Raw genomic sequence first — 26,499 nt, 5'->3', positions numbered from 1 at the left:
GGAGAGATGGATGGATGGGAGCGGGAGTGGATCGGGGGAATGTGAAACCGACCAGTTGCTCTTTAGGCCTAGTCTCAGCCTCACGCTCTTCTTTATGATCATTAGACACGAACACTAATTACTACATTACATACAACTATAAAATATCACTTATCGACTTATAGTCCTCCGGGCTTATCTGGCATTAGATTGATTGTACTGTACCCAGGATCCTTGTACCCTTTTGGACGAAAAGCAGAAACCGCGCCTCCCCAACCCCTTATAAAAACCTGAAGAAAACGGACACGACGAAAAAGAAAGAAAAAAAAATCCCCCATAAACAATAACCGTGAACCATGAACCATGAACCATAAAACAGGATTAGTGACAGAACTAACTAATAGAGATTGACTACAAGATTGAGTTGTGGTCCTCTCAGATGAAGGTATCGGAACCAGACAAAACGCCCACAGAGCGGCAGGCACCCAGCTTCATTCTACAATTTCTCGGAAAAGCGCGATTCTCGGCCCGTGCCATCGCTGGTTCGATTCCCAGCCGATGAGGGTAGAACTTGGCCATGTTCAGGCACACTTGCCCGTCGGTCTGCTCCCTCCACTGTATGCTTTGGGATTGCCTCCGAGCTTCTTCGGGCGACGTCATGCTTGACAGCCCCACCAGTCTTCGCCTCGGTTGAGCTCCTCGAGACCATTTTCTTGAAGCCAGACATCAATCGGTTACGACTGGTCTCATCATCCGGCACGTCTTTGGCATTAGAAGCTTGTTGGACTGCATCCTCATCGATACGACTAGGTTGCTCTGCACTGCCATCATCGATGGATATTGCCGTCATGGGATGGGACTGAAGCGCCGCTTTTTGTGGTTCCTCGTCCAAAACCCCTTCTTTGGGTGCTTCAACCGTGGCCGGAAGCTCTGGCATCTCAGGAGATATACCCTCTGGATGAGCAATGTCCCATGCTCTTCCTTGACCACCTTCAGTAGTTTGCGGTGCCTCGGATGTGCTCGAAGCCTTGATTTCTTTAGTCTTTCTTGCGCCCGATGGCCCAGCTGTTTCTTCGAGTCCTGATTGTCCTGCGACATTTGCTGTTTGTGGCACGTCAGTGCCTACTTTGGCTTCTTTCGACTCTCTAGGGCTTTCAGCCTGGTTCGAGCTTGTGCGACGCCCCATGCGACCTTTGAACCACGACCTGAATTTAGATTCTGGTTTGGTTATAGGCTCGCTAGAAGTGGGCTCGGCTACCGCACCAGCAGCAGTTGCATTGACATCATCATTGGCGATTGTTTGTGGTGCAGATTCAGTGGCTGCTTCATCGACCACTCCTCCTGAAGTGCTAGCAGCAATATCTTGCTCATGGTCGGAGAAGCGCTTCGATTTTCTTTTCCATAGCCAGCTCTTTTCATCTTTAGACCTGTTCTCAAGTCTCAGAGAATCTATAGCGAGTTAGGGACCTTGTAACGGTGCGACACTCCTTTCAGACAAATACTTACCTCTCAGACGTTTCTCTTCAGCTTTGGTCTCTGCTTCGCGTTCGCGGTACATGGCTTCTCGACGCTGGGCTTCTTCCTGGTCCAGTCTTTGCTCCAGCTCTCTTGCGCGTTGATTTTCGGCTCGGTCGGTGATTTCGTCGAAAGTGGGCTGTAGCCGAGATCGAGCCAGCGCTTCCACATCGGACATGTCCACAAAGCGTTTGGAACTGATATTCACTCGGTCAACCCCTTGATACTGCGAGTCTGCTTCCTGCCTCTCCTGCCTTTCTAGCATGGCACGTGCCAATGCAGCCTCTTCGATCTCCTTCTGCATGGACGGGGGTGCGCGACCGGTTTCCGCATAGACCCTCATCTCCATGTTTTGAATAGTGGCATCGACGTTCTTCCTTGCCGCTTCCATCAAGAGTGCACGGTCCTGTTCCCTTCTTTCGTCTACGGCATTGAGCTTTGATCGAAGACTGGACATTTGGTGCCGGATCTCCAATGTTCGATCAGCATCCCCACTGGAGACATCCGTGTCAATTGAGGCTCTGCGTCTGCGGGGTTGCAAGCTGGACCGAGTGGGCTGAGGCTCAAGACCATAATATTCCCGGTAGATGGCTGTCTCATCCTGCATGCTGGCGAGCTTTTCAGCCGCGCGTTTTTCGGCGGCATCTTGCAGACTGAAGGCCTGTTGGAGAACTATGGGCTCCGCGCCAGTGGGTGAACGCTGTGATCTTGTTCGAGCATGGCCTACCTGACCTTGCTCCTTGGCCTCTACCGCGGCATACATCTCCCGGGCCATGGACAGAGCAGCAGCTTGCATAACACTTCTCCGCTTGTGTTCCTCCCGCTCTGGAGAGACCGGCGGGGATGCAGTGTAGAGACGAGCATTCGTGTTAGCGATATGTTGGATCCGGCTTGCCTCCATGGAGCTGTCAAGATCTCCAAGGGCCTCATCGGTACTCATTCCTGCGTGGGGGGCATCCAAAGGTGCCGAGTCGGCTCGCCTCCGGCTGCCGCTCAACGCACCGGTGGCGGCACGAAGGGCCTTCTCTCGATCATCTAAAACACGCCCAGCGGTTGAATCTGCTGCGACCAGGTCTTGCTTCAGATCAAAGGAAGTGGGAGAGCGCGTCGAGGGTGAACGACGGTTCCCAAAGACGTAGGCGGCTGCCTTATAACCTTCCCGGCTCGGAGAATCCGAGGTTCGCTGATGCTCAACGACCGGGATCGCGGCCGCTTCCTTTCTGGCATGGGCGAGGGCGGCGACAGCTGACGCATGGCTGAAGCCAGGGCGAGAACCAGTCGCTTTCAAGGCTAAGGTAGTGAGGTGTATGTGTTAGTGAGGAAGATACGATCAATTCGCAAGATCAGAGTTACTCACTCAAGCGTTCTGTTTCAGCGGTGGAAGGCTCACGCACCGATAGTCTGCGCTCCGGATGGGTCACATACAGGGCAGCCGTGGCAGCTGGGAAGGAATTAGTTGTTTCATTACCACAATAGTTATAACTATTATTATTACGAAATGCTGGGGCATGATAATCGGATGCAAGAGGAACATTAAGCAGGGCGATCGGGTGCGCCGATCTTACCTTGACCCGCCAGACGCACGGAGCGGGAACGCGGTAGCGTGGTGGTAGTGGTAGAAGTAGGTCGTTCAACAGTGGCCATGATAAGATAACGACCGTCGTGGGGAAGCCGAACAAGACATTACTTGGTGAGAATTATCGCCAGGAAAAAAAGGAAGAGGGAGAGAGGGAGAGAGGGAGAGAGGGAGAGAGTTTTGAAGGAGAAAGATAGAGGGGAAGAGAAGAATAAAGTTTTAGAAAAGAAAAAAAGAAGAGTGTGTGAGTAAGAGAAGAAGGGAAGCTCTTTCGGAAGGAGGGGGAAGAACATTATGGGTAATGACGATGATCATGGAGGATCGACTGTAACCCAGCATCAATCAGTCTTCAGAAAGTATGGAACGTATGCGCCGGGCCCATCCGTGGATATGGAGAAGAGAGTGTAAGAGGGTAAGAGGGTAACTAGAAGGACCAGGAGAGAAGAAAAAGTGACATCAGCTTTCCCGGAGCTGATGTCATCATGAAGAGTGTTACACACCTACAGCGACAGCGACAGCTTACAGCTTACAGCTACAGTGTCCGTTTGCATGTAAGGTAGTTACCGACACGGAGAGTATGTGTCAGTTCTTCCCAAGTTCCCTTCCTCCTGCAGCTCCTTCAGCCTTACCAGTTGACTTCTCAGATCGACTAACTTGGTACTAACTATAATTGACAAGTTCTCTCCAGTACGTGGATGTAATTCACCTGGTGCCTGATTTCTGAAGCAAGACAGGGCGCGCAGAAAAAATAAAAAATAAAAAATAAAAAAAAAGGAACAAAAAGGAACAAAAAGAAAATAAAAAGAAAGTAGAGGTGTTAAAATTCATTTTCTTACTCTTTTCCTCTTCTTTTGGTAAATCTGATTTTCATTCCTAGTCTACCTACCTCTCTCTTTCTTCCTCCCTGCTCAGCCTCGGGATGGGGCTATAGCGGGATTAATTTAGACAAGTTAAGGCCATCCCAGCCCGCAATGGCATGGCATCATGCTCTTTCCAAGCCCTGTTATCCTTATTGTTCTTGTTGTTAATGTAAATGATAAGGCCACTTCTTTCTTTAGTTTGTTGCTAGACTATCCCCATCTAGCTAGACCAAGCAAATTTATAAATTTCACCTTGTTTCTCGTATCCACCCCCTCTCACTCATTAGGATTGTCGATTAATCTTTTATTCTCTCTCTCCCTCCCTCTCCCTCCCCCCCGCACACTTGCATTCTCACACTCTTACACCCAGAGCAGTCATTCGCTAAGCCCCTCCTGCCTTCTTCTTCCCTTCAGTTGCTTCCTCAGCCTCTTCCTCTTCCTCTTCCTCTTCCTCCTCCTCCTATATTTACTAGTAGTAGTAATAACCGAAGATCAAAAAAAAACACCCCGGGCTTTACTGCTACCAGTTCTCTCTTCCCCATCCTCCTCCTCCTCCTCCTCCTCCTCCGCTCCACACCATGTTCTGGTTTCTCTCTCACCGCCGCCGACAACAACATCAACAACAGGCCTTGCTCCCGTTGTTCTCACTTCTCTCCTCGGCTTCCTCTTCCTCTTCTTCTTCATCTTCGAGCTCAAGCCTCCAAATACGTAGAGTACTAAAAGCCCCTGGCCGGCCCATTGCGATTCGTGCAGATCAAATCACCGATACTAAGACCACTCTCGTCGTGCGCCCCCAAGGCGATGCCCAATCTGCCGTGGCGTACAAGATCGAAGACCTTGATGGAATCACCCTCTTCACCGCCACCGGCCGCAAGTTCTCGCACCGTCCTTGCCGCGAATTCCGCGATGCCTCGGGGCTTCCGCTGTTTGAGCTGCACCGACGTCTCTCTTTCCGCAACAATTGGTCCGTCACGCTCCCGGGCTCGTCCCTCAAGGATAAAACCTACTCTCCACTGGCTACGGGTTCGCGGCGTCGGGCAAGTCGCCGATCGGCCGCCTCCTTTGGCTCGACCACGCGCGGGGGAAACTTCACCATCACCTTTGATAACGTCGCCGCCGTTGACGGCAAACAGCCTGAGGAACGGGTACTGACCCTAGAGGTACAGCGGCATGGGAATGTCCTCGCGCTGTTCGACATCGTTGATGGGGATCGTAAGATCGCGGAAGTGAGGGAAAGTATCCGCCATAACGAAAAGCTGGCCTTGATGCCAGCCTCGCGCGTAGGCTACAGGCCTGTGTTGGATGTCATTGTGACTCCCGGGGTGGATTTGGCTTTGGTACGTTAGCTTGCTCCCAACTGGCTGAGCACGCGCAGAACAAACTGATGGTGATTTGGTGCTACAGGTTGCGACCATCGCGGTCATCGCGTCAGACACAGTTTTTGCATCGAATTATTGATTTTTGTTCAGCCAAGGCGCATGGAAGAAGCACCTGATTTTGGATGCCAACGACATTTATGATTTTCACGACCGACTTATCGTATTTGCAATTTTGGATTTTTTTTATGGACGGGCGTTGTGATCGACTGCACATTGAGCAATTACATGCTTTCTTTCTGTCTGGCGCTGGCGCTGTCTTCGGAGTGTCAGGTTTTTCCTGCTGGTCTAATTGTTGGAGGCAATTTGTCTCCTAATGTGCTATTATGAGTTGAGAATGACAAGACCTGTACCGTGTCCGTCCCGAGGGAAGTCGCGCCGTTTCATGAGACTACCACAGATGCAAGATCTTCAGTATATCGTGTTGGTGAAAGAAAGAGCGGTTCCACTTGCCAAACAAATCTACCTTCCAGTCAGCAGAGCGGCTCGATCTCAACATCATTGGTAGCAGACAAGGCAACCTACACATAGGAACACTGAGAGCACAAATAGCCATTTGAATGCTGCCAATCGCCAAGAACGCTGGCCGGATCCCATTTGTTAATAACCAATCGTAGGCGAAAAAAGTCAGCACAAAACTGAACAAGTTCTTGAACACCAACATGCAGGTGAACGATTCAATGGCAATGTTTCCTGTTATTATTCGTTATGAGTTGGCTCAGACCACCGGTGAATAGCTTCACTCACGATGTGCATCCACAATGTACAGGGCGCTGGACACCGCGCCCATCACCATCCCGATGATGACTAACGCGAAAAAGGCGTCCGCTACGAGCCAGCCGTAGCTTGCAATATCCTCAGCAACGAGGCCGAAGCCAAACAGCCCGGCCCCGCTGAATATCAGCTGGAAGATGACCAGAAGGATCCGGAACTCGGGTTCGTATCGTCCTCGGTTGATTTTGATCATAACCTGGTTCATCCAATCGGACAATAGACCCGAGATCACCAGGCCCAGAATGGATCCAATGAATGCACCAGTGTAGAGATAACCCGTCTGCACTTCGTTAAACCACAGTGGAGGACCGAGGAAGATGGCCGCCAGGACCACGCCAATGAAGACAGTCCATCCGATAATGACGCCCTGGATCAGACATGCCTATAAAATCTTGGACGTCAGGAAGCTGCTAATATGATCTCGTTTCTTGCAGGCCACGGCTTACCCAGAGAATGGCTGGGTGGAAAAATAGGGGAAATGGACGCAGAAGAAGCTTGTAGAAGCTTTCGTCTGTTTTCCGGCCATTGAAGGGTTTGAGAGTCTGCAGATAGGAAACCTTGGCGAGGGGCTCAGTCTCAGCTGAAACATCTCGAGGTATTTCTTTGGACGTGGAACCTCTTCTATGTCTTCCTGTGGTCGAATGTGCATGTTGCACTGGTCCGCCTACCTCGCGACGTACTTGGATAGCATCATCGCCGGCAGGATCGACTTGTGGTAGCGGGCTTTCAACAGTATCCGAGCGGCGGCCATGTACATAGACTGTTTCCATGCCCAGCTCGCTCGGGCGCCGAAATGCAGTTTCAGGGACGCAAAAGAAGGTAAGAGGAAGTGCTGCCGCCGTGAAAATCGACACCAGATAGAATGTCCACTCCCAGCCCAGACTATGGGTGATTTTGCCAGCTAGGACAGGTGTGAGGAAAGCAGCCCCGAACAAGGCGACGTTGGACAGTGCCATCCTCTTGCCCCGCTCCTAAAATTTCATCTCATGAGCGCCGGACTCGACATCTATCAGACATAACAACAATGAGGAGAAACTCACATGAACGTGGAATAGGTCCCCGACACAGGCATTGACCAAAGCTTCGAAGGGTGCCAGCGCAACACCTTGAAAGATCCGCGCCCAGAGAAGGCTCTGGTAATTATGCTTACTGGCCCCTGCCCAGGCACAGCTCGCCGCCATTAGAATATTTCCCAATAGAAACAGATGGCGCTTGCCCCAGACGCGTGCGGTAGGCACGATGAGGATTCCTGCAACCCCCACACCGCAAAGATGGTATCCTGTAAGAAGGGCGACCGATGTAAAATTCTTTCCAAAGTATAGGGCAATGGTTACAGTATTGGCCGCCATTAGTGAACTTGTTGTTGCGCACAGGACGGAGACAAAGCAGAGAGCGAACAGAATGCAATCGCGCTTCCACAGTGGCCAATTCTATGCCATGTTGTATTAGTCGATGCCACCTCGATCTTGAAATTTTTCTTCTTTCTGCTTATACGCACCAATGGATCATTGGGATCATCGCTGGGTTGTGGAACAAGAAGTATAGGTATCGAAGATGTGCGGTCATACTTCAGTCTAGGATCAGGTAGTTGACCATCATAGGAGCACTGCGTTTGAAGGATGTCTGATGTTCCTGCTCGAAGTCCTTCAGTCTCATCTATGTCATCAATGCAACAAGCGTAGTTTCCTACCTGGCACATGCACATGCACATCCGTTGTATCTAACACTCCTAGTCCCATTGTGACTGAAAAGGGTTGACCTGTTCAATGGTTTCTGAAGCCAGATGGATATTCCCAGAGAGAGATATGCAGTGACTAGCAGCCTAAAATATGGTTGTCGACTCTGTCAAGGTGGGACGTGGGATGGTGACAAGTGAATGTAAGTCTTTAGGTGTAGAAATGGTATCTCCGTGTACTGTCACTCGTCATTTTGTCTCTATGAGGGACGAGGCATGAGAGGAAGGTCCCTTGAACACCATGCGCCTTGCAAGGGATCCACTGGTTAACAGGTCAGCAGAAGCTGAGATCAATGGTCTGTGAGATGGTGGGAAACTGATCCAGCCGAAGAACAGAAAGAGGGCCAGTGACAGTTCTACAGTTTGTAATATTGCTGTTTGCTGGTGACAAAAATGCCATTGCAGTTCCCAACATTCTTCTACCGCAGCTATGCCCCGGTGTCAATCATAGGAAGTTTAATCTTTTGCTAACTTCACATGCATTTGGTCTGATCTCAAGGAACGTAGTATCATTATAATGTACAGTACAGTACACCAATTACAGTAAGTACACTGCGCGTAATATTCCGGTTTCAAGGACAGATAGGTGTGTGTTGCTGGTAAGAACCATCTACAGCAATTGGTTTCTCTTGGGGAAACCTCCTGCGCTCCCTATAAACCCCTTGCCTTCCAGTAAGTGGTTGGTCCCTCACTAGCTGTATGTATGTACTGTACTAATGTAACTCGACTGCGGGACACACGGGGAACGCGGAGGTGTGGGGGAAATTTTAAGATTGGAGCTCTAAAGATTAGCGCGGGCTGAGTGGAACCAGGCACACACTTTGTCCAACCAAGGTGACTGGTGCGTACTACCTCCCCTATTCACTGTACTCTACTGCAACCTTGAAGTGTATATTGCCAGTACAGTACTAGGTAGTCAAAAAGCTCCGTATATAAGGTGGGATAGTGGTGGTAGTTGTAGTACTACTAGCACTAGTATTAACTTAGTAACTTATTAGTTAGTATTAGCAGAAATAATGGTTAGTTATTCATACATACCAGAGCAACTTCCATGGATACAGATGTCAAGCACTGCTTATAGATGTTCAGCCTTGGATATGACAGAGTCCCTGCTACAGATGGGCTTACTGCTTACACTTGAAATCGTATAGAAAACGGCTTTCAATGTGGTGTCCAAAGGCACATTGTCGAGTCATTTCCTCCTCTTGTGATGATAATGTTAATTAGACAGTGTAACAAATCTGGTGTAGAGAGGATAGCAGTAGTATAACAGTGGTATAATTAAACTCTGTCCTGAAATTTGTGGTTACTTATTAGCAATATTACAAAGCCTAGTTATTCACAGGTTTCAGAAGTAAGGAGCATGAGCGCCCGCGGCCCTTTGTAGCTTTTCTTCCTTCGCTTCTTCTGGTGTTCCTGGAATCCTGGCTCCCTCTTCATCCCCTTTCTTCTCCTCAATCGAGCCTTTATCTCTTCGGCCTGCGACCTTCTTCTGATATCCCTTCTGGAAGCTAACCCCCGCATCGTCAGCATTACGCACTTGCGATTCAGAAATGAGGCTCTACTACATAGCTATCACATTCCTCGCCGGCCTGATCTCGGTCGTGGCTCAAGGCATGGACAGTCTCCCAGCATGTGCTGTAAGTGCAAGATCGTTCAGAGCCGTCGTGACATTCGGTTTCATGTTGGCTGCTGTTATACCGCCCACTAACGTTATGTACCGAGTCAAGAGAGAGTGTGCTACTGGCGCTATCCCCAAGACCTGTCAGTCTATTGACGTTGCCTGTATCTGCGGCACCAAATCTTTCATCAGCGATATGTCCTGCTGCGTTGCCAAATCCTGCTCACCTCAGGACGAAAAAGGTACATTGCACTTCTTTCCCCTCTGATACGTGGGATTCACATACTCTCGGAATATCACACCGGATGATAAATCACTCGCTAACGAACCTTGACACCCTCCCAGCTGCTCTCGGGTTCGCAGTACAGCTTTGCAGCGGTGCTGGTGTGACAGATCTGCCTAGCAGTGCGAGCTGTGCCAACTCGGTCACTTCGACTAATGCCACCAGCGCCTCTACCACCACTTCTCCCGTCAATTCCTCCGGTAACAGCACTGCTTCTGCCACTACCACCCTCACAGGCACGAAGACCCAGTCTACATCAGGAAACACCCAGCCAGTGACCTCCGTTAAGACAAACACTGGAAGTAGCCCTACTGCCACGGGTGGCGGTGTCCCGCTCTCGCCGTATGCTGACGCTAGTATCTTTGCGGCCGTCGGCATGGCTCTCGTTGCATTTCTTGCTTAGGGATAATGTACGTACATTGACATAACAATTTCGGATGAAGGCTTGGCGGGATGACTTTGTCATGGTCCCCCGCCGCCATCTTCTCGATGTGATATCTGCTCCAAGCCCTAGTCTCACGCTGGACTTTCAAGGCTCTGAGAACTGAATCCGTTTGGCGCAGCCCGAAGGAGGCCATCAACCATTGTGATATGTGGGGTGCGAACTCGAGCATGTTTTTCTGCCACGAGGCACTTACATTCTTAGCATTGCCTTGTATGTGCCATAGATAGAGAAGCTATTGATCACGCTCTACAAATCGTGAAGCCACTGCTTGTTTCTCCTCCCGGATAGTAACGAATATCTAGCACGATTTATCAGTCTCATACGTGCAGTGCAAGTCTCGTACAAATCACAGGGAAGACGCCCTCAAAGCCAGCACTTATTTCCGCAGGAGGAGAAGGAAAGATAGAGAATGGGAGGGGAAAACCCACCCAGAGCCAGAACATCATCTCCATAAACCCGAATGTGAAAATTGCCCGGTTCTTCAGCTGTGTCAATGCAGACGCTGCCCCTGAGTCCTCCATGATACCGCTCGCAGACGGCTGACTTTGGTAGACAAAAAATGAGACGGCGAAGAAGACACAAAAGCGTGTGGCGGAAAGGAACGTCCAGACTTCTGAGTAGAGCGAGCCGAGCCGAGCCATGAAGGGGTTCGCGCGCATAGCCCCTGCCACAGAGCCCGGAGCCTGAGACCGTGCTGCCTCAGCCATTGCAAGGACCTCATTGGTCTGCGGAATCTTGGAAACAAGGATGTAGTCGACCAGGGCGTCGACGATCAGAAGGATTCCGCACAGGGCAAAGGGGGATTGAGGACGGGAGAACGATGGAGATGCATCCTAGCCAGCAGAGGTAAAGAGAATCCATTAGCAACTACATGTTCTTCAGAGTCGGGGGGCTTGTAGGGGAAATGATGTAACTACCAATTGCAGGAGCTCTCCTAGCATGAATACGACGTCGGAGTCGGTGATGACTGCTGGTGACCTCATCAAATGAACGGCTAGAAAGACTAGCAAAAAGGCATGAGCCTGTATGAGGATTTTGGAGGATATGAAGCCCATGGCAGGCTATTGTGATCGGGAGCACATTCAAGTGAGTGTGATAGAGGTTGTCAGTGGCGTGAACGATGGAGTGGATTACCTCCTGACATATTGGGGTGTGTGATTGCTGTATTGTACACACGTAGCTGTATGTTTCGTCGACAGGAGCACGGGGAATTCGTCCGCCGGATGTGGGGCCGCCCTGGATCGAAGTTCCGCTCGCCGACGGATCAGTCGAGGAAGAAAGCAGTTCGTTATGGGGTCAGCCGTGCGTCTGCGAGATCATCGAGTCGATGGAAAGAGACCTTTGAGTTGTCTTTGAATACCGTCTGTTGTTCTACCTCTATTCTTACCCTCGAGCTACTGCAGGTTCTGAATGTCCACCTCCGAGGTTCCTTCGACCGAACTCCCCGCACCCGAACCCAGGAAGGTTCGTGGACCGACCAAGACTGACAACATGAATGAGATCACTTTCAACAGGGAACGTCACATCAAGTACTTCCTCCGATGCCTCAAGACGTTTCTTCCAGAACCCTACACATCCAATGACTCCAATCGCATGCTTCTCGCCTTCTTCACTGTTGCCGGCCTCGACCTTTTAGGCGTACTCCAAGACAAGACCACCTCCGAAGAGCGACAAGGGTATATCGACTGGATCTATCACTGCCAGGTGCCTACAGGGGGCTTTCGAGGTTTCACTGGGACAGACTTTGGGGTGGAATCTCGATCTCCAGTGAATGAAGCTTGGGATCCAGCCAATGTGCCGTCCACGTTCTTTGCGCTTGTCATCTTGGTTATCCTAGGCGATGATCTATCACGAGTGAAGCGCATAGAATGTCTGCAATGGCTCCCTCGGCTGCAGCGCGAGAACGGCAGTTTCGGCGAAGTGTTAGGGCCTGGAGGCAAGATAGAGGGAGGTGGAGACTTGCGTTTCTGCTGCTGCGCGGCAGGGACGAGGTATATCCTAAGGGGACTTGGTGGCGCAGACATACAGGGGCTGAGTGATATCGATGTATCCAAGATGGCAGCCTTCGTTCAGGCTTGTCAGGTTAGGGCTCCGACATACATTTGTGATCCTCTACCCGCACAGTCCACACATACCTTACCACTATTTCATGCGCTTGCTAACTACATGGTACTTTCAGGCTTATGACGGCGGCATGGGAGAAGCGCCGTTTTGCGAAGCACACTGTACGTTTGAATCTCTTCATAACTCCTTGATATTGACCACCCGACTGATCGGGTTGTAGCCGGCCATACCTATTGCGCGATGGGCGCTTTGTCCTTTCTAAGTCGAATGGAGAGGAATCATCCCCTGCCAGCAGTACTCTCACCTGGTGCGATGGAGTTCGAGTCCTTGGTCCGTTGGTTGATCTCCCGACAGACGGCCGAGCTTGGTGAAATAGAGGAAGAGTCTGATGAGGACGACGAAAAGTGTGAGACTGGTGAAGGTCAGAAACCATTACCAGTAGCGGCAGGCCAGGTTGTCAGCCCTGAAACAGAGGTGGATGAACTCCCTGCCCTTTTACCGCCAACAGAGGAGTCATTGCGATGGGCTGGCTTTAATGGCCGATGCAACAAGAACGCCGACACATGTTATTCTTTCTGGAATCTGGCGACTCTGGTTGTGAGAAACCCTGTGTCTTGATACTCCATGGGCGTTATCTGATTTGATTATTGCGCGCAGATGATGGACCGGCTAGCGCTGGTCGACGCGGATCGGAACCGCCAATATCTCTTGGACAAGACGCAGCACATCATTGGGGGATTTGGGAAAGGCGTTGGGGAACCACCTGGTGAGTTTGCTCTGTCCAAAGTTCCTTAATCGGCTTTTCCCACTCACTCGTTATCGCCCTGCAGATCTTCTACACTCCTACTTTGGCCTGGTGGCCCTTGCGTTTCAAGGCGAAGAAGGGCTGGACGATGTTGATCCAGCGCTGTGTATCAGCCAACGGGCAGTGGACCACCTGCACTCTCTTCCCTGGTGGCAAGAGAATATTTGAACCAGTAGATACTAGACTAACGGACAAGATAACGGGGTGCTGAGGAACAGTGCCCCTGATCGTCGGCCAGTTTCACTACCCACGATTGGTATATAAATCAACAGACGAGACACCGTGCCCTAGCTCCAGCACGTTCATTAGTTGCTCCAGATTTCGATGTTCGCTGGCGGTCTTGACGACCGAGTATGTGACTCGGAAGATGCAACTGTCATAAACTCAGTGCCGCAAAAGACAATGATGGTGTGACGTGAAAACCATTGGCGACAATGGTGTATGTGGCGAATTAGGTGGGAAGCATTTAGCAGTTTCAAATTGATTTTGGTCAGGGCAGGGGAGCGAAGGGGGTGGGGGGGTGGGGAGGGTGATTGTTGAGGTTGTTCAGTTTAGGGGGTTTTCGCAGTGTGGATGTGAACCATAGTGTAGTAGTTTGGAGTAATTACTGGCTAAATCAACTGAATGGTACGGACGTAGGTAGTGAATTCGAGCCCAAGAGAGGGAAATTAAACTTACAAGGAATGACTGCCGGGTAGACTAGCCGTTACGAATCATGGATGATGAGATGATGAGTTGAAAACGGTTTGGCTTCAGGGGTTGGAATGAGGTCTGACTCGCTGCGCAACCTAGGCTATAACTACCACTTATGTGCCTAGTAACTTATACTAGGTACTCCGTACTCCGTATACCTAGTAGATACTAAGTCATTCGAGTCGGGTCGAGTCGAGTCGGGCTCTCTAACTTACTGTACAGTACATGTACAGTATTGTATGTCCCTACCCCAGGTGCTACCCAGGTCAGACACGGGGCGGAAGGAGTCTTTTGGGAGCAGGAAGGACGGAGCTGGGCTGAGCAAAGACAAGTCAAGGTTTACTTTCAGATACATATTGGCTTACACGTTGAGGTCATTGCATAATGATGATAAATGCCATGGCACCAGTAACTTACTTAGTAGTCCACGTTCCCACCCGGCTAAATTGTGGCGGACGGCTAAGAATGGAGAAGTATTACTAAATAGATGAACACTCAAGTGAGTTGTTGTTGAGCAGGATAAGAACAGAGTAGTGAGCAGTAGGCATATAACTCCGACTCTTTATTCTTAGGTATATATTGAGTTACTCAGATCAATCGATTGAAAATCTTGCCTGTAGTTTGAATATTGTGTAGGAGCAAAGTAGTCGAGTCGAGTTACGTATTGACTGATGTAGTAGACTACTAGGTAAGGTAAGTCAACTACTTTAATTAACTAACTTGGGTAGTTAACTTATTTAGCTACGTAGCTTCTTAATCATCAGTTATGCACATAGTTATACCCTCACTCCCCCTGCCTGCCTGCTGTCGTCAGTGCCTCGCTCCTTCTTCGTCTCTCTCCCTCTTTCCTTCTTCGTCTCTTTCCCCTCATCATTGCAAGCCCAGAAAAAAAAAAGCCCGCCTCAACCCACTATTCTTCTTGATTCTTTCCTTCACCTCATTAAATTTGAGTATATTGTCCCTCCTTTTTCCCCCCCCCCCCATCTCCTCAATGGTAGACTGAACTTCACTATTCATTTGGGACTCGGTGCATTTCAAACTATCTTCACATAGTACTCTTGCTCTCTCTCCCCTTTCGACCTTGCAGTCGTCTTCCCCCACCCCCCTTCTTCCCCGAGTCCCACGCCGACTACTTGTACTACTGGCAAGTGCCTATTTTGTCTGGTATGTGTTTGCCTGACATAATAGGCCCTCTACTAAGTCATTCCCCCCGTGGCCCATCCTTCCTGCTGTTCGTCAGTAATTCTCTCTTTGGTTGTTGCCCTGGTCAAATCCGCATACATTGTCGGGTTAGGCACAGCTTCGCTGACTTCTTGTCTTTTCTGTCTAGCCCCATTCCGTCATCCTTTTTAGTCTCCGAGCCCGATCAGCTTTCGGCTCCTGCGGATATTGATCCAATTTACTTTCTTTTCTTTTTACCCCGACGCCTCGAGTTTTACCACATCAACTATAATTGAACCAAGCTTCAATTCTCGTCGTATCCTCTGCTTCAACTTCGAATAATCTCTCCCCCTACCGACTGCTCTGAACGTTCTGTCTCGACTAGCTTTCCTCCATACTTCTTCCCGTGGCGGCCGCGAGTTCCGATTCCCCTCGCCTGCCGCTCAAACTCCGTCCTCATTGTCGAACCTTAGTTCAACCTTGCAACCTTCTCTCGATACATAGCCTGCTGGATGGGTTTCCCGGTGGTCTAGTCTCTCAGGCAGCCGATCGATACAATTCTCCAAACTTCTCAGCTCACCGGACATTTCCCGGCCAGGCGGAGATAAACGCTTGAAACACATGCCACCCCCTAGGACAAGAGCGGAGGTCCAAGCCCAGAAACAAAAGGAAAAGGTATGTAGAGTCGCTACTTGGCGTGCCTGCCCAACATACCGTTATTGATGACAACGCCTCTGCGTGGGGAGAGCTGCTATCAATACATACTTCTCATTGGGACCCCCCCCCTTTTTTTTTATCTCCGACATGATCTGTGCCTGGTACTAATGGAAACTCCATGCGACTTGACAGCTTGCCCAGTCATATAATGAATTATTAGAGTGAGTGCCTACCTTGTCAGAACCCCGACAACCTTGCTGACCAGACTTGATGATCGTAGGGAATTCTCCTCGAAAGACCTCCGTACTGTAGGCAATTATACACTTGGGCGGTTAATAGGAAAAGGCTCCTTCGGCAAGGTCTACCTTGCCTCTCATAAGTTGACCAATGGTTCTAAGGTAGGTCTCCTCGACTATGCAGGCAATCCGAAGCATGTATTAAGGCATGTTATATTCAGGTCGTACTCAAGTCTTCGAGTAAGGAGGACAGGAACCTGGCGCGCGAGATCCATCACCATCGTCAGTTTCTTCACCCCCATATCGCTCGCCTCTACGAAGTTATTGTGACAGAAAATCTGGTTTGGCTAGTGCTGGAATATTGTCCAGGTAGGTTAGCCTGGAATGTTTGCGATCTATGATTTTTGACACTGGTAGGTGATGAGCTGTACAATCATCTCCTTCAACATGGCCCACTTCCCGTTGAGAAAGTCAAAAAGATATTCACACAATTAGTTGGGGCTGTGGCGTATGTTCACAGCAAGTCCTGTGTACACCGCGATCTCAAACTAGAGAATATCCTGCTTGACAAGCACGAAAATGTCAAGCTTTGTGACTTCGGTTTCACAAGAGAATATGAGGGAAAGGCAAGTTACCTGCAGACATTTTGTGGCACAATATGCTATAGTGCTCCCGAAATGCTAAAGGGGGAGAAATATGCCGGCGAGAAAGTGGATGTTTGGAGCTTAGGAATCATATTATACGCTTTACTTGGAGGCGAACTTCCGTTCGACGACGATGATGATCAAGTCACCAAAGCTCGCATCCTCAACGATGAGCCGGCGTACAATGAAAAATTTCCCGAGGATGCCAAAGCTCTCATCAATCTGCTCTTGTCAAAGCGACCTTTGATTAGGCCGGGCTTGGGTGAAATTCTCGGACATCCATTTCTCGCCGAGTTTGCTTCGGAACAGCTGGCGATTCTGAAGATCCCACGTCCGGCGCCATTTTCAACCCCGCTCGAGAAGACAACATTGCAGCGCATGAAGAGTGCGGGTTTGAACATCGATGATGTTGTGGAAAGCGTCCTCTCTCAACGATGTGACCCACTCGCCGGCTGGTGGGCATTGCTGATAGAAAAAGAGCAACGCAAAGAACGAAAGAGGGAGCGTAAACGCCGAGAACGTGAGGCTGAAGCCAAAAACATTCGCCGGCTCAGCGCAGCGAGCAGTCGGTTGGAAAAGATTTCCGCAGCCTTAGTTGAAGTGGATGAGGAGGGGCACGCATCATCTGATGGCCCTCTCCATGAACGTGGACGTAGGAACAGGCGGAGCTTACCATCCCAGCTCACTGTACCAGAACTACCCATGCTTCCTGAGCCAGCTCCCGTGCAGTCTCCAGATTCTAGCGTGCCCCCTCCGCCCATTGACAAGGACTCTGTTCGCTCCGCTAGTTCCACTCGACCTCGTCCCGTACCGCCTCCCAAAGATCAAGCCCGGCGGCCGAGCACCTTGCACGCCAGCGCTTCGCAACCGGAACTGGCGCAACACAACGGCCTTTTCAGAAGGCGTACTGGTCGCCGTCAGTATCCGATCATAAGTCAGCTGGCCTCTCTCAAGCACTGGTTTGTGGAGTCTGCAAAGAGGGCCAAGTCACCGCACGCAAAGGCTACGAGTGCCCAAGGTGGGCATCGCAAGTTTCTTTCGGAAAGATTAAGCCCAGGAAAAGGACAAGAGGCTGGAAAGAAGCCAACATCGCCATCTGCCGCCATTGGACACCAAGGTGACTTATCGACACCGACCCAAATGAAACGCTCATCGAATGCTAGCAGCTTGGCTCCAAGCAGTGCCTCCTATCCGAACCACCGTCACTCATTTCCTCGGCAACCTCGACCACTTAGTACAGGTCAAACACATCGAAATTCCCTGTCGCCCTCCCCAATAACTCCAAGGGGCTCTTATCGACGGTCGTCTGCAGGCTTGCGTGGACGCAAGTCGACATCTTCCTCTGTCTCGTCTATCCGCAGCATTCACCATACCCATACCCACTCTAAGGCCTCATCCGTATCCTCAAATAGCATTGGTTCGACTTCGACACCGACCGCTCGAATCACCAAATCACCACATTCTTCTGTGAAAGTCTTGCCCACGACACCAAGCGCCTCTGCTCGTTTCCCAAGCAATATTCGTTTGGTCCGAGGTACGCATACTGGAATTCGGGACATCGACGATCACAATGGGAGACTCCAATCAGTGTTCAACGAGGCAGCCCCGACCCCACTACTTTATTCTCCTTCTTCAAGCCTTGTATTTGCCCGCCGCAAACGATCCGCGTTCAAGGGCCCTATGATTCATACTGCAAACTTGATGGTATCTGGTGGTGTGCCTGCTTCGCAATATTCTCAAGTGGATTATGGTACTGAGGGTTCTGTTGCTGCGAATGCGGTTCGGCCTGCAGCACGGAAGAGTCAAATTATCGAAGAAGAAGAAGATCTAGAAGAAGATATCGAGGAGGTGGATACCTTCAGCGGCCTAGAGGATGATCCAGGATCACCAGTTGATCTGGTAAAACCGGATGATTACCTTGGACTTGAGCATTTGGACGGATCGCTTCCTGAGCCAATTCGCAAGCCCGCTCTAGCCCCTGCCCCGGACTTTGATGCTAGTCCTCGCCCGCCTCGCTCGTCCTCATTGTCAACGCCGCCGTTCTCAACGGTTCCCGAATAGAGATCACTGTGTCTGATGCAAACTTTCAATGAGACTGCTGTCAAAGCCTTCAGGCAACAGCAGCCGGACATACTAGATTTCATCTTGGCATGTTTCAATTCTATCTGTTCTCTTTGCATATTTCATCATATTTATACCCCCTTTTCGCGTCTCTGCGGGCCAGTTTTTGATTTTCTGTGTTTCTTTTCCTTTTTGGACAATTTTCAATCTGTGACTGTTCGACAAAATGGCAACGCAATGATAAACAAGCCTGGGAAGGGGACTTTTGGACGCTAAAACCTTCATTTCCTATTCTTCTTTCCAGTTTTTTTTTATCCATTACCTTCAAGGGTTGCCTTTGCATTCTCAAAACACGCCCTATGTCATATTTGCCACGCACTTCGCGCCGGTTTCTTTTGTATTATAATGTGATATCTTGCTCCACATATCTACCTAATCACCTACATACATATTTTGTCAGAGATCTGAGCATGTGTCCCTGACTGTGCCTGGAATTTTTGGAAGATGTTCAGTCTATCAGTTTCCACAACCCTTGTTTACAGGATAATGACGGAGCCGCGTGGGGCTTAGTTCCAGTAACAGGCACTAAGTATATATCACGGTCCCCCGTGCATTGAAAATATAAAGGTAGATCAAACATACAAATGCCGACCCTAAATCACGGTATGAGCGAAATGCGTCCACTGCTGGATAAAAATGCTCCAATCCTTTTCACTATCCAATCTTGGCTGTGGTCCCATCCTCCACATCTTTAGTCATAACATTCTCCTCTCCAAGCCCAACACCACTGGAGTACACCTTGTCCACCGTTTCGCGGTACGCAGGCACGAGGTTCACTGCCCAGGCATACGACAATGCAACAACGAAAAACAAGGTCGGCACGATCATAGCAAAGCCCGTGTTCCGTGCGTCCGCCACTCGACCGAGAATTGGGGGTACGACTGCTCCGCCGCAGACAGCGCCAACAATGAGCCCGGAGGCCCGCTTGTAGTTCCTACCCAAGCCGCATATACCAAGCGCGACGATCGTTGGGAAGCAGACGGATTCGAAGAAGAGGGTGCAGAAGAGCATTGCTGGTGAATATATCATTGTTGTTAGTCAGCTCGGCATCCTCCGCGGCAGAGCCGGGGTATGAGAGGAAGAGCAGGAAGAAAGAGGAGGCAGAGGAAATGCTGGACGAGAGGTCGAGAGACAAGGGGCTTATGTACGAAGCATGCGTGCTTTTGGACAAAAGAATAGAACACGAGAGGCGAGGTGGGACGTACCGACTCCTGTCCGGCCATGTTGCGTTATCGAAGCAGCGATGAAAGCAACAGTGCAGGAGAGATAGACTAAGAACACCCAACGGGCTTTTGCAAATCTCATGATAATGGCACCAGCGAAGCGGCCAACCGCAAAGACACCCTGGGCACCGGCAAGATACTTGGAAGCTGTGGCGCTAGATGTTCCGGGCCAGGTCTCGGTAACGTAATTGATGAAATAGCTTGCGATAGCAACTGATGTATGTCAAAGGAAAAGGTTAGGTGGAGCTCCAGATAAGGCAAGCATATGTATGCAGGCATGGGTTCATACCTTGTGCGCCTGTATAAGTAAATTGTGCCAGTGTGGCATGGAAGAGCTTATATTGCTTCCGGAGTGGCTTTTCCTGTTCGTCCGCGTGTGTCTCGGCAACCTGAAAGGCCATGTCCTCATCGGTCACTTCGGGAATCGAAGAGATGAAGAAAATGCCCGCAAGGATGAAGACAAAGATGCCAATGGCGAGATAGACCCACTGAACGCGCTTGAGGGCATTGACATCGTCACCCACGGAGGTGAAGAAGACATATGAAGCTAGCACTGGCGCCACGCAGGTTCCGATACCGTTGAAAGCCTGGGCAAGGTTGATACGCATTTCAGCGTATCTGGGTGGACCACAGACTAGAAACCCATTCTAGTCATTATTCCTCATTCCTCGCTCAAACCATGAAAGGATGGAGCTTAAGGGGTCCACATATATTCCACTCACCAGTTATGTATGGATTGGCAGCCGTCTCCAGAGAACCCAAGCCGGAGCCAATAACGAAAGTGGCTGCACAGAAGCCTCCGAATGAACGATGCAAGCCTGCGGGCCACATGCACAGAGCGCCGATCCCATATAGAGTCAGCCCGAAGATGAAAACAGTCTTGTAGCCGAAATGACGGAGCATGTAGTTCGCATAACCAAGGGACGCCAGTGGATAAGCACTTGAAGTTGTTAACCAGAGGGCCCTCTTCTTAACAGAGGCATAATAGTGAAAGAGAATGCTGACCCAAAGTAAGCTGCCTGGAGTCCGGAAGAACGTGTACGAGTGATGTGCATGGTGTTCTGGAAATGCTTGTTAAGTGTGTCTAGTAGGCCATAGGCGAATCCCTGCAGCGCAAGTATGTCAGCGCTTACCACTACATATGTTCATCTCTTGCTCTAGAACGCTCACCCAGAGAAAGAAGAGTATGGTGACGAGAGTCAAGGGCCAGATACTCTGGCGCAACGTAAGGGTGGCAGCAGAGGTGGTTTTGCAATTATCGACCCGGAGCCCAGTCCGAGTCTTCAGGAAGTGCATGATCCCCATTTGGGCGCGATAAGGAGAAAGCAGTCTACCTGAGAAAGGGGGAAGACGACAAGAGAGGAGAGAAGCAAACAGGACATGCACAGAGCAGTCTCTTGCGGATAAGTAGGTGATTGGGATTGTACGACAAAGCCACTAAAGAGCGAGGGAGGGTAGGAGGGGTATGTATGTGGCTTCTCCACCGACAATAGTCTTGAATTGCATCTCTCTGAGCCCATGTCCCTTCTCACCATTTCCCCGGACTCTCTCCACAGAATCAAGAATGGGGAAATAAGGAAATGGAGGGGGTTGGAAGGACAAGGCCAAATCATCCGGGAGAATGTTCCAGTTGGTCAGGGTTGAGAGAGGACAAGATTGCAGCGGGCATTGTCACGATGGCCCCGGTTTCCCCGCAATTGAAATTTAGGCTGAAATTCATGATGAACCGGGTGGTCTCAAATCAATCTATTTAATCACCTATCATGGCGGTGTGTTCATTGGGGTGAATCAAGGCTAGTCAGACACTAGGAAGAAAGGAGGGGGTTGAGGACAGGAAGGAAGACCATCCATATATCCATGTCACGGGATTGCATTGTTTGTCTCCAAGCCATACGCTCCGCTCCATACTGCACAGTGGAAAATAATACATCTGACACATTCATCTATCTAGAACGGACTCAGTTGGTAAAAAAAAAAGTATTCAGCTAAGCAGGAGAACAATCGATTGCAAGTGAACAGGTGAGAAAAAGTCTAGGCACAGTGTCCACATGATGATACATGGAACAGAACTCACTTCGCTAGTCTCATCGCTGTAGATATCCGCGTCATCCTTCTCTATACGCCCCCAACCATCCAAAGGTATAGGTATATGCCATCAACTGCCCAACGGCAAAACAACAAACACATAGAATATGGAGGGACAAGAAATCTATATATCATCAAGGCGATCACCGACATCTCAGTCATCACTTCATCAACAAATCGTTCAAGCCCTCTTAGGCTTGCCATTGAGTTCCACAGGTGCGACTGCGGGGATGTTGTTGTACAAGCGGCGCTCCATCACCTTTAGAGCCTCGTCGATGAAGCTTGAAACTGGTCAGAGAGGATATTGCATGCCGAGGGAAACGGAGGAATCACTTACATAACAGGAGCACTGATAGCTAGGACCGCCTGCCATTCCTTCCAGCCCAAGGGCAGGATAGAGAACAGACCCTGCAAGAAAGGAACATAGAGGATCGCAAAGTGTAACGACATGGAGAGGATGATCGCATAGACGAGCATCGGGTTATTCGACAGGCCGAAGGTGAAGAGTGACTCGCTGGAGGAGAGGGCGTTCATGGCGTTGAGCATCTCAATCACGACGAGGATCGAGAGCGACACAGTAGATGCAGATCGCGACATATCGTTGGTGAACATCTCACAACCAATCTCGGGGAACTGAGACGAGCACTTGTGGAAATGAGACTGTGACAATAGGTTAGAAGGTCCGTCAAGTAGATGAGGGAGAGAGGCGAGGATGCGAATCTTACCAATTGCCAAAATGAGATCTGAGGCCCCTCAGGGTTGTACACAAACCACCAGACATAGCCGAAGACAGTAGCGGCACCGACGTAGGTACCAATCACCATGTACCTGAAAAGGAGCCAGCCGCCGACCAGAGGTTCATCACGCTTTCGGGGGGCGCGTCTCATGACATCGTGATCAGGAGGGTTGAACGAGAGGGCTGTGGCCGGCAACCCATCGGTGACCAAGTTAACCCACAGAAGCTGCACAGGGATCAAAGCCTCCGGCATGCCCAAGGCTGCAGTCAGAAAGATAGAGACGACTTCACCGATGTTCGATGAGATGAGGTACCGGATGAACTGCTGCGTGTTGCTATAGATCGAACGACCCTCTTCAACAGCCACGGTAATGGTCGCGAAGTTGTCATCAGCCAGCACCATGTCAGCGGCAAGCTTAGCAACGTCCGTTCCTGTGCCCATAGCGACACCAATGTCCGATTTCTTCAGAGCGGGAGCGTCATTGACACCATCTCCGGTCATCGCGACAACGTGGCCCAAGGATTGCAGGAGGTCAACGAGCTTGGACTTGTGGCTAGGCTCAGTTCGTGAGAACAGAGACGCGGTCTTGACAGCATCGAGCTTCTCGTTGTACGACAGGCTATCGAATTCTCTTCCGGTAAAGCTTTTACCCTTCAAATCCTCATCTTCACTGAAAACACCAATTTGACGACAAACGGACTCCGCAGTATTGCGATTGTCACCAGTAATAACGATGACACGTATACCAGCCTCCTTGCATTTTCTGATCGAGGCAGCGACTTCCACCCGAGGAGGGTCCAGCATCGCAACGAAGCCGATAAGTGTCATGTTCTGTTCCAATTGAGCGTAATCGTCCGTGGATTTGGCATTGTGCAACAGAGGGTTGTTTCCAACAGTGTCCACGCTAGCTAGTGCAATCACACGAAGACCACGGTTTCCATATCCAATTAGTTCTTCAGAGAGGCAATTGAGGTGATCCTTGGTCAGGGAAACACGCTTTCCGTTAGTACCAAGAAGTACATGGGAGCAGCGCTCCAAGATGGACTCCGGTGCACCCTTAACCAGGAGCTTCTGTTCCTTTCCGGTATCGACAAGAACCGACATACTTTTCCGATCACGGGAGAATTCATACGTTGCCTTGAGGGACAAGCGAGCTTCGTAATGAGCACTGGCGACATGGAGCCTTTGGGCAGCTGGGAGCGGAAGCAATTTAGCGTTGATAGCAGAATCCTCGGTGCCGATTTTTTCAACCAGAACGCGAAGAGCACCTTCAGTGGGCTCGCCGATACAGGAGAATGCGCCAGTCTTAGCATCATGAGCTAGGGTTGCGCTGTTGCAGCGAGCCATGACCTCCGTCATTTGCCGAATGGTGGATGAAGTGACAGCAACGTTTTGCAATTCCTTGCCCTGGAGCGAGATTTTGCCTTCGGGAGCAAAAGTCGTACCTTCGACGTCGATTTCCTCAACGCCATGGCCAGTCTCGTTGAGGTAAACAATCTTCTCGGCGCTCATTTGGTTGGTGGTCAAGGTTCCGGTTTTGTCGGAGCAGATCACACTGCAGCTACCCAGTGTCTCTACCGACGGAAGTGAACGGACAACCGCATTCTTCTGAGCCATCTTGCGTGTACCAAGAGCCAAACATGTAGTGATAACCACCGCCAACCCTTCCGGAATAGCCGCCACGCCCAGGGACACTGCAATCTTCAAGTAGTAAATGGCTCCCTTAGTCCAACCACCGTGGGACGGGTCGTTGAAGTGCTCAATGTTGATAATCCAGACAAGGACACAAATGACGGTAATCACCTTAGCTAGCATGTCACCGAAGTCATCGAGCTTCTGCTTCAGGGGAGTCGGCTCCGAGATCTGAGAGGTGATACTCTCATGAATATCACCAATGGCCGTCGATCCACCCGTCAAAACAACGATAGCAGTTGCGTGTCCATTCACAACGGTTGTACCCGAGAAGAGCATGTTAACCTGATCTTGCTTGACCGCTTGCTTGTCCTGAATGGTGCGAGCATCCTTGGCAACGCTCTCGCTTTCGCCGGTAAGGATAGCCTGGTCCACACGGAAACTGTTGCTGTGAATAGCGAGCAGTCTACAGTCCGCCGGGACACGGTCACCAACCGCGACGTGGACAATATCTCCGGGAACCAGGTCCTCCGCCTTGACGCGCTGGGTTTTGCCGTCACGCACTACTGTAGCTTCATTGGCGGAATATTCTTGAAGAGCAGCAATAGCTTTCTCTGCATTGCTTTCTTGAGTGACACCAACCACAGCATTGAGAATCAGAATGGTCAAGATCTAGTGTACAGCACAGGGTGTTAGTGGCGTCCCCATCGAAGTGCAGTTTTGAGAGAACATTCTAGCAACATACCACAACCGGGTCGACAAAGGCAGACCAATCGTCACCTTCCTCAAAAAGGGCCAGTATGAAGGATACGGCAGCAGATCCCAATAGAATGAGAACCAACTGGTCTTTGAATTGCTCTGCAACGAGTTGCCATAGAGGTGTCGGTGGCTCTTCCGCAAGGGCTGGATGACACGATTGGCATTAGCATGTTCCGAAAAGTGACAGCTTCCCTCGGGCCACAAAGCGTTGATATGGTGGCAACCTACCGTTAGGGCCATGTTTCTGTCTAGCTTTCACGACTTGGTTTTGCGATAGACCAAAGCTTTCGGTGACGCTAAAATGGTCGAGTACTTCCACTGGGGAAGAGAGGTAGGATTGCTCCATGTTGGTTGGAGACCCCCAGATAGCCGCGAGGGTGACCAGGAGTAGCAGCAAGGAGGAAAAGATGTAAAAAGAAGATAAAGAAAAAGAAAGAAAAAGAAAGGGAAGACAATAGATGAAGGGGACTGAGAGAGAGAGGAGGGGGCGGGAAAGAAAATCGGGGATATAACCCAGATCAGGACATGAACGCCAAGTGGCCAGAAACCCCCGGAGCTTAGTGAGTGAGTGATAAGTAAGTCCTTAGTTAGTTAATAGCCGGGAAGGATCTAAGCAGAAGAAGGGTGGAAAGTCCGTGACCCGGTGCAATATATATGCAGTACAGCGGCAGGGTACTTACTGATTAGGATCCAGTAAATTGTAATATTTGGAACTCCACCAAGCACGAGGGTACGTTAGCGGGCTGATAGTGTCCGCAATGACTCTATAAGTTATACGAATAGAACTCTGATGTCAATGAATGGATAATCGATACTATTAATGTGGTTTGTTGGTTGGTGGATGGATAGTGTTATTTATTGTTTGATGTACTGTACTAGAGATGATGATGATGATGATGATGATGATGGTGCAGAAGAAGAAGAAGAAGAAGACGAAGAACTGGGTGGAAGCGGCGACTTTTCTTGGTTCCCCCCTCAGGTACTTTCAACGTGTTCTCCTTGGCGGGCGTCTGTGTCTGGCTGGAATCGCTGGATCCAGTCTGGCTGGAGTTCGATCCATCATCCATCCTTCTCCATTTGGTCCCCCGGGCGGGCGCGGCGTCAGAATTGCCGATACCAAACCGGCAGGGCTGAACCATACCATACCGTCTTAAACGCCGCGGTGCTTCGACCGGCAGAGGGCCTTAGCCTGATGCTCATTTGGACAGTGTAAATGACACACCAGTCTGATACCGTAACTTTCCCTGAGTGAATATTGGTTATGCCTCCACTTCAACTTGGCCGAAGTACTGGGTCGGAAAAGTTCTAATGGAGCAATAAGAGGTGACTACGGTACAGTACCTATCTATGAGTACGACTCAGCCACCATCATACAGCGCAGACACTCCACCCTAAAACGATGATGCCTTGCACCCAGGATCCATCTGCTCCATCTTAGTTCTGGTTTCTAGGACTGGGATTGGAAGTGGTCGCTTAACGTTTACAGACGATCTTTCCGCTTATCAACTTCCATTTGTG

At 50.1% G+C, this 26,499-nt stretch overlaps 9 protein-coding genes across 9 annotated transcripts; 4 read left to right on the top strand and 5 right to left on the bottom strand.

The window, feature by feature from the left end:
* Window positions 1–75: 75 nt before the first annotated feature.
* On the bottom strand, window positions 76–3,457 carry BO66DRAFT_368641 (uncharacterized protein). The gene is made up of 4 exons (XM_025645344.1): window positions 3,060–3,457; window positions 2,852–2,935; window positions 1,486–2,784; window positions 76–1,428 (listed from the first exon to the last, which is right to left on the bottom strand). The coding sequence occupies exons 1-4, from the start codon at window positions 3,136–3,138 to the stop codon at window positions 476–478; spliced, it is 2,415 nt and encodes an 804-aa protein (XP_025506514.1). The 5' UTR covers window positions 3,139–3,457; the 3' UTR covers window positions 76–475.
* Window positions 3,458–4,343: 886 nt separating this feature from the next.
* On the top strand, window positions 4,344–5,465 carry BO66DRAFT_389666 (uncharacterized protein). The gene is made up of 2 exons (XM_025646837.1): window positions 4,344–5,262; window positions 5,330–5,465. The coding sequence occupies exons 1-2, from the start codon at window positions 4,509–4,511 to the stop codon at window positions 5,386–5,388; spliced, it is 813 nt and encodes a 270-aa protein (XP_025506513.1). The 5' UTR covers window positions 4,344–4,508; the 3' UTR covers window positions 5,389–5,465.
* Window positions 5,466–5,486: 21 nt separating this feature from the next.
* On the bottom strand, window positions 5,487–7,819 carry BO66DRAFT_368635 (putative MFS transporter; the record flags this gene model as incomplete). The annotated part of the gene is made up of 7 exons (XM_025645343.1): window positions 5,487–5,768; window positions 5,832–5,999; window positions 6,054–6,462; window positions 6,527–7,051; window positions 7,121–7,510; window positions 7,579–7,715; window positions 7,771–7,819. The coding sequence occupies 7 exons, from the start codon at window positions 7,817–7,819 to the stop codon at window positions 5,698–5,700; spliced, it is 1,749 nt and encodes a 582-aa protein (XP_025506512.1). The 3' UTR covers window positions 5,487–5,697.
* A 1,549-nt stretch (window positions 7,820–9,368) lies between these two features.
* BO66DRAFT_445898 (CFEM domain-containing protein) lies at window positions 9,369–10,333 on the top strand (the record flags this gene model as incomplete). The annotated part of the gene is made up of 2 exons (XM_025651664.1): window positions 9,369–9,678; window positions 9,782–10,333. 2 exons carry the CDS (start codon window positions 9,369–9,371, stop codon window positions 10,120–10,122), a joined length of 651 nt encoding a protein of 216 aa, XP_025506511.1. The 3' UTR covers window positions 10,123–10,333.
* On the bottom strand, window positions 10,093–11,356 carry BO66DRAFT_389663 (uncharacterized protein). The gene is made up of 3 exons (XM_025646836.1): window positions 11,082–11,356; window positions 10,593–10,997; window positions 10,093–10,462 (listed from the first exon to the last, which is right to left on the bottom strand). Exons 1-3 carry the CDS (start codon window positions 11,217–11,219, stop codon window positions 10,397–10,399), a joined length of 609 nt encoding a protein of 202 aa, XP_025506510.1. The 5' UTR covers window positions 11,220–11,356; the 3' UTR covers window positions 10,093–10,396.
* Window positions 11,357–11,437: 81 nt separating this feature from the next.
* Window positions 11,438–13,533, top strand: cdc43 (protein geranylgeranyltransferase type I subunit CDC43). The gene is made up of 5 exons (XM_025646835.1): window positions 11,438–12,246; window positions 12,344–12,389; window positions 12,449–12,825; window positions 12,886–12,994; window positions 13,059–13,533. The coding sequence occupies exons 1-5, from the start codon at window positions 11,575–11,577 to the stop codon at window positions 13,199–13,201; spliced, it is 1,347 nt and encodes a 448-aa protein (XP_025506509.1). The 5' UTR covers window positions 11,438–11,574; the 3' UTR covers window positions 13,202–13,533.
* Window positions 13,534–15,508: 1,975 nt separating this feature from the next.
* BO66DRAFT_306729 (non-specific serine/threonine protein kinase) lies at window positions 15,509–18,452 on the top strand (the record flags this gene model as incomplete). Its single annotated transcript, XM_025643249.1, has 5 exons — window positions 15,509–15,562; window positions 15,737–15,765; window positions 15,825–15,942; window positions 16,002–16,149; window positions 16,198–18,452. Coding segments are annotated over 5 exons (2,604 nt in total), but the record flags the coding sequence as incomplete, so codon positions are not given.
* A 700-nt stretch (window positions 18,453–19,152) lies between these two features.
* On the bottom strand, window positions 19,153–21,557 carry BO66DRAFT_344130 (putative l-fucose permease). The gene is made up of 6 exons (XM_025644505.1): window positions 20,939–21,557; window positions 20,774–20,874; window positions 20,491–20,708; window positions 20,058–20,402; window positions 19,751–19,981; window positions 19,153–19,558 (listed from the first exon to the last, which is right to left on the bottom strand). The coding sequence occupies exons 1-6, from the start codon at window positions 21,071–21,073 to the stop codon at window positions 19,200–19,202; spliced, it is 1,389 nt and encodes a 462-aa protein (XP_025506507.1). The 5' UTR covers window positions 21,074–21,557; the 3' UTR covers window positions 19,153–19,199.
* Window positions 21,558–22,034: 477 nt separating this feature from the next.
* Window positions 22,035–25,327, bottom strand: BO66DRAFT_435981 (calcium-transporting ATPase; the record flags this gene model as incomplete). Its single annotated transcript, XM_025650895.1, has 5 exons — window positions 22,035–22,134; window positions 22,191–22,513; window positions 22,579–24,894; window positions 24,968–25,125; window positions 25,210–25,327. 5 exons carry the CDS (start codon window positions 25,325–25,327, stop codon window positions 22,035–22,037), a joined length of 3,015 nt encoding a protein of 1,004 aa, XP_025506506.1.
* Between the last annotated feature and the right edge of the window lie 1,172 nt (window positions 25,328–26,499).

Source organism: Aspergillus aculeatinus, assembly GCF_003184765.1.
Source record: "Aspergillus aculeatinus CBS 121060 unplaced genomic scaffold BO66scaffold_10, whole genome shotgun sequence".
In the NCBI taxonomy this organism is placed as follows: Eukaryota; Fungi; Ascomycota; class Eurotiomycetes; order Eurotiales; family Aspergillaceae; genus Aspergillus; species Aspergillus aculeatinus.
This window is presented reverse-complemented; position numbering and strand designations above follow the sequence as displayed.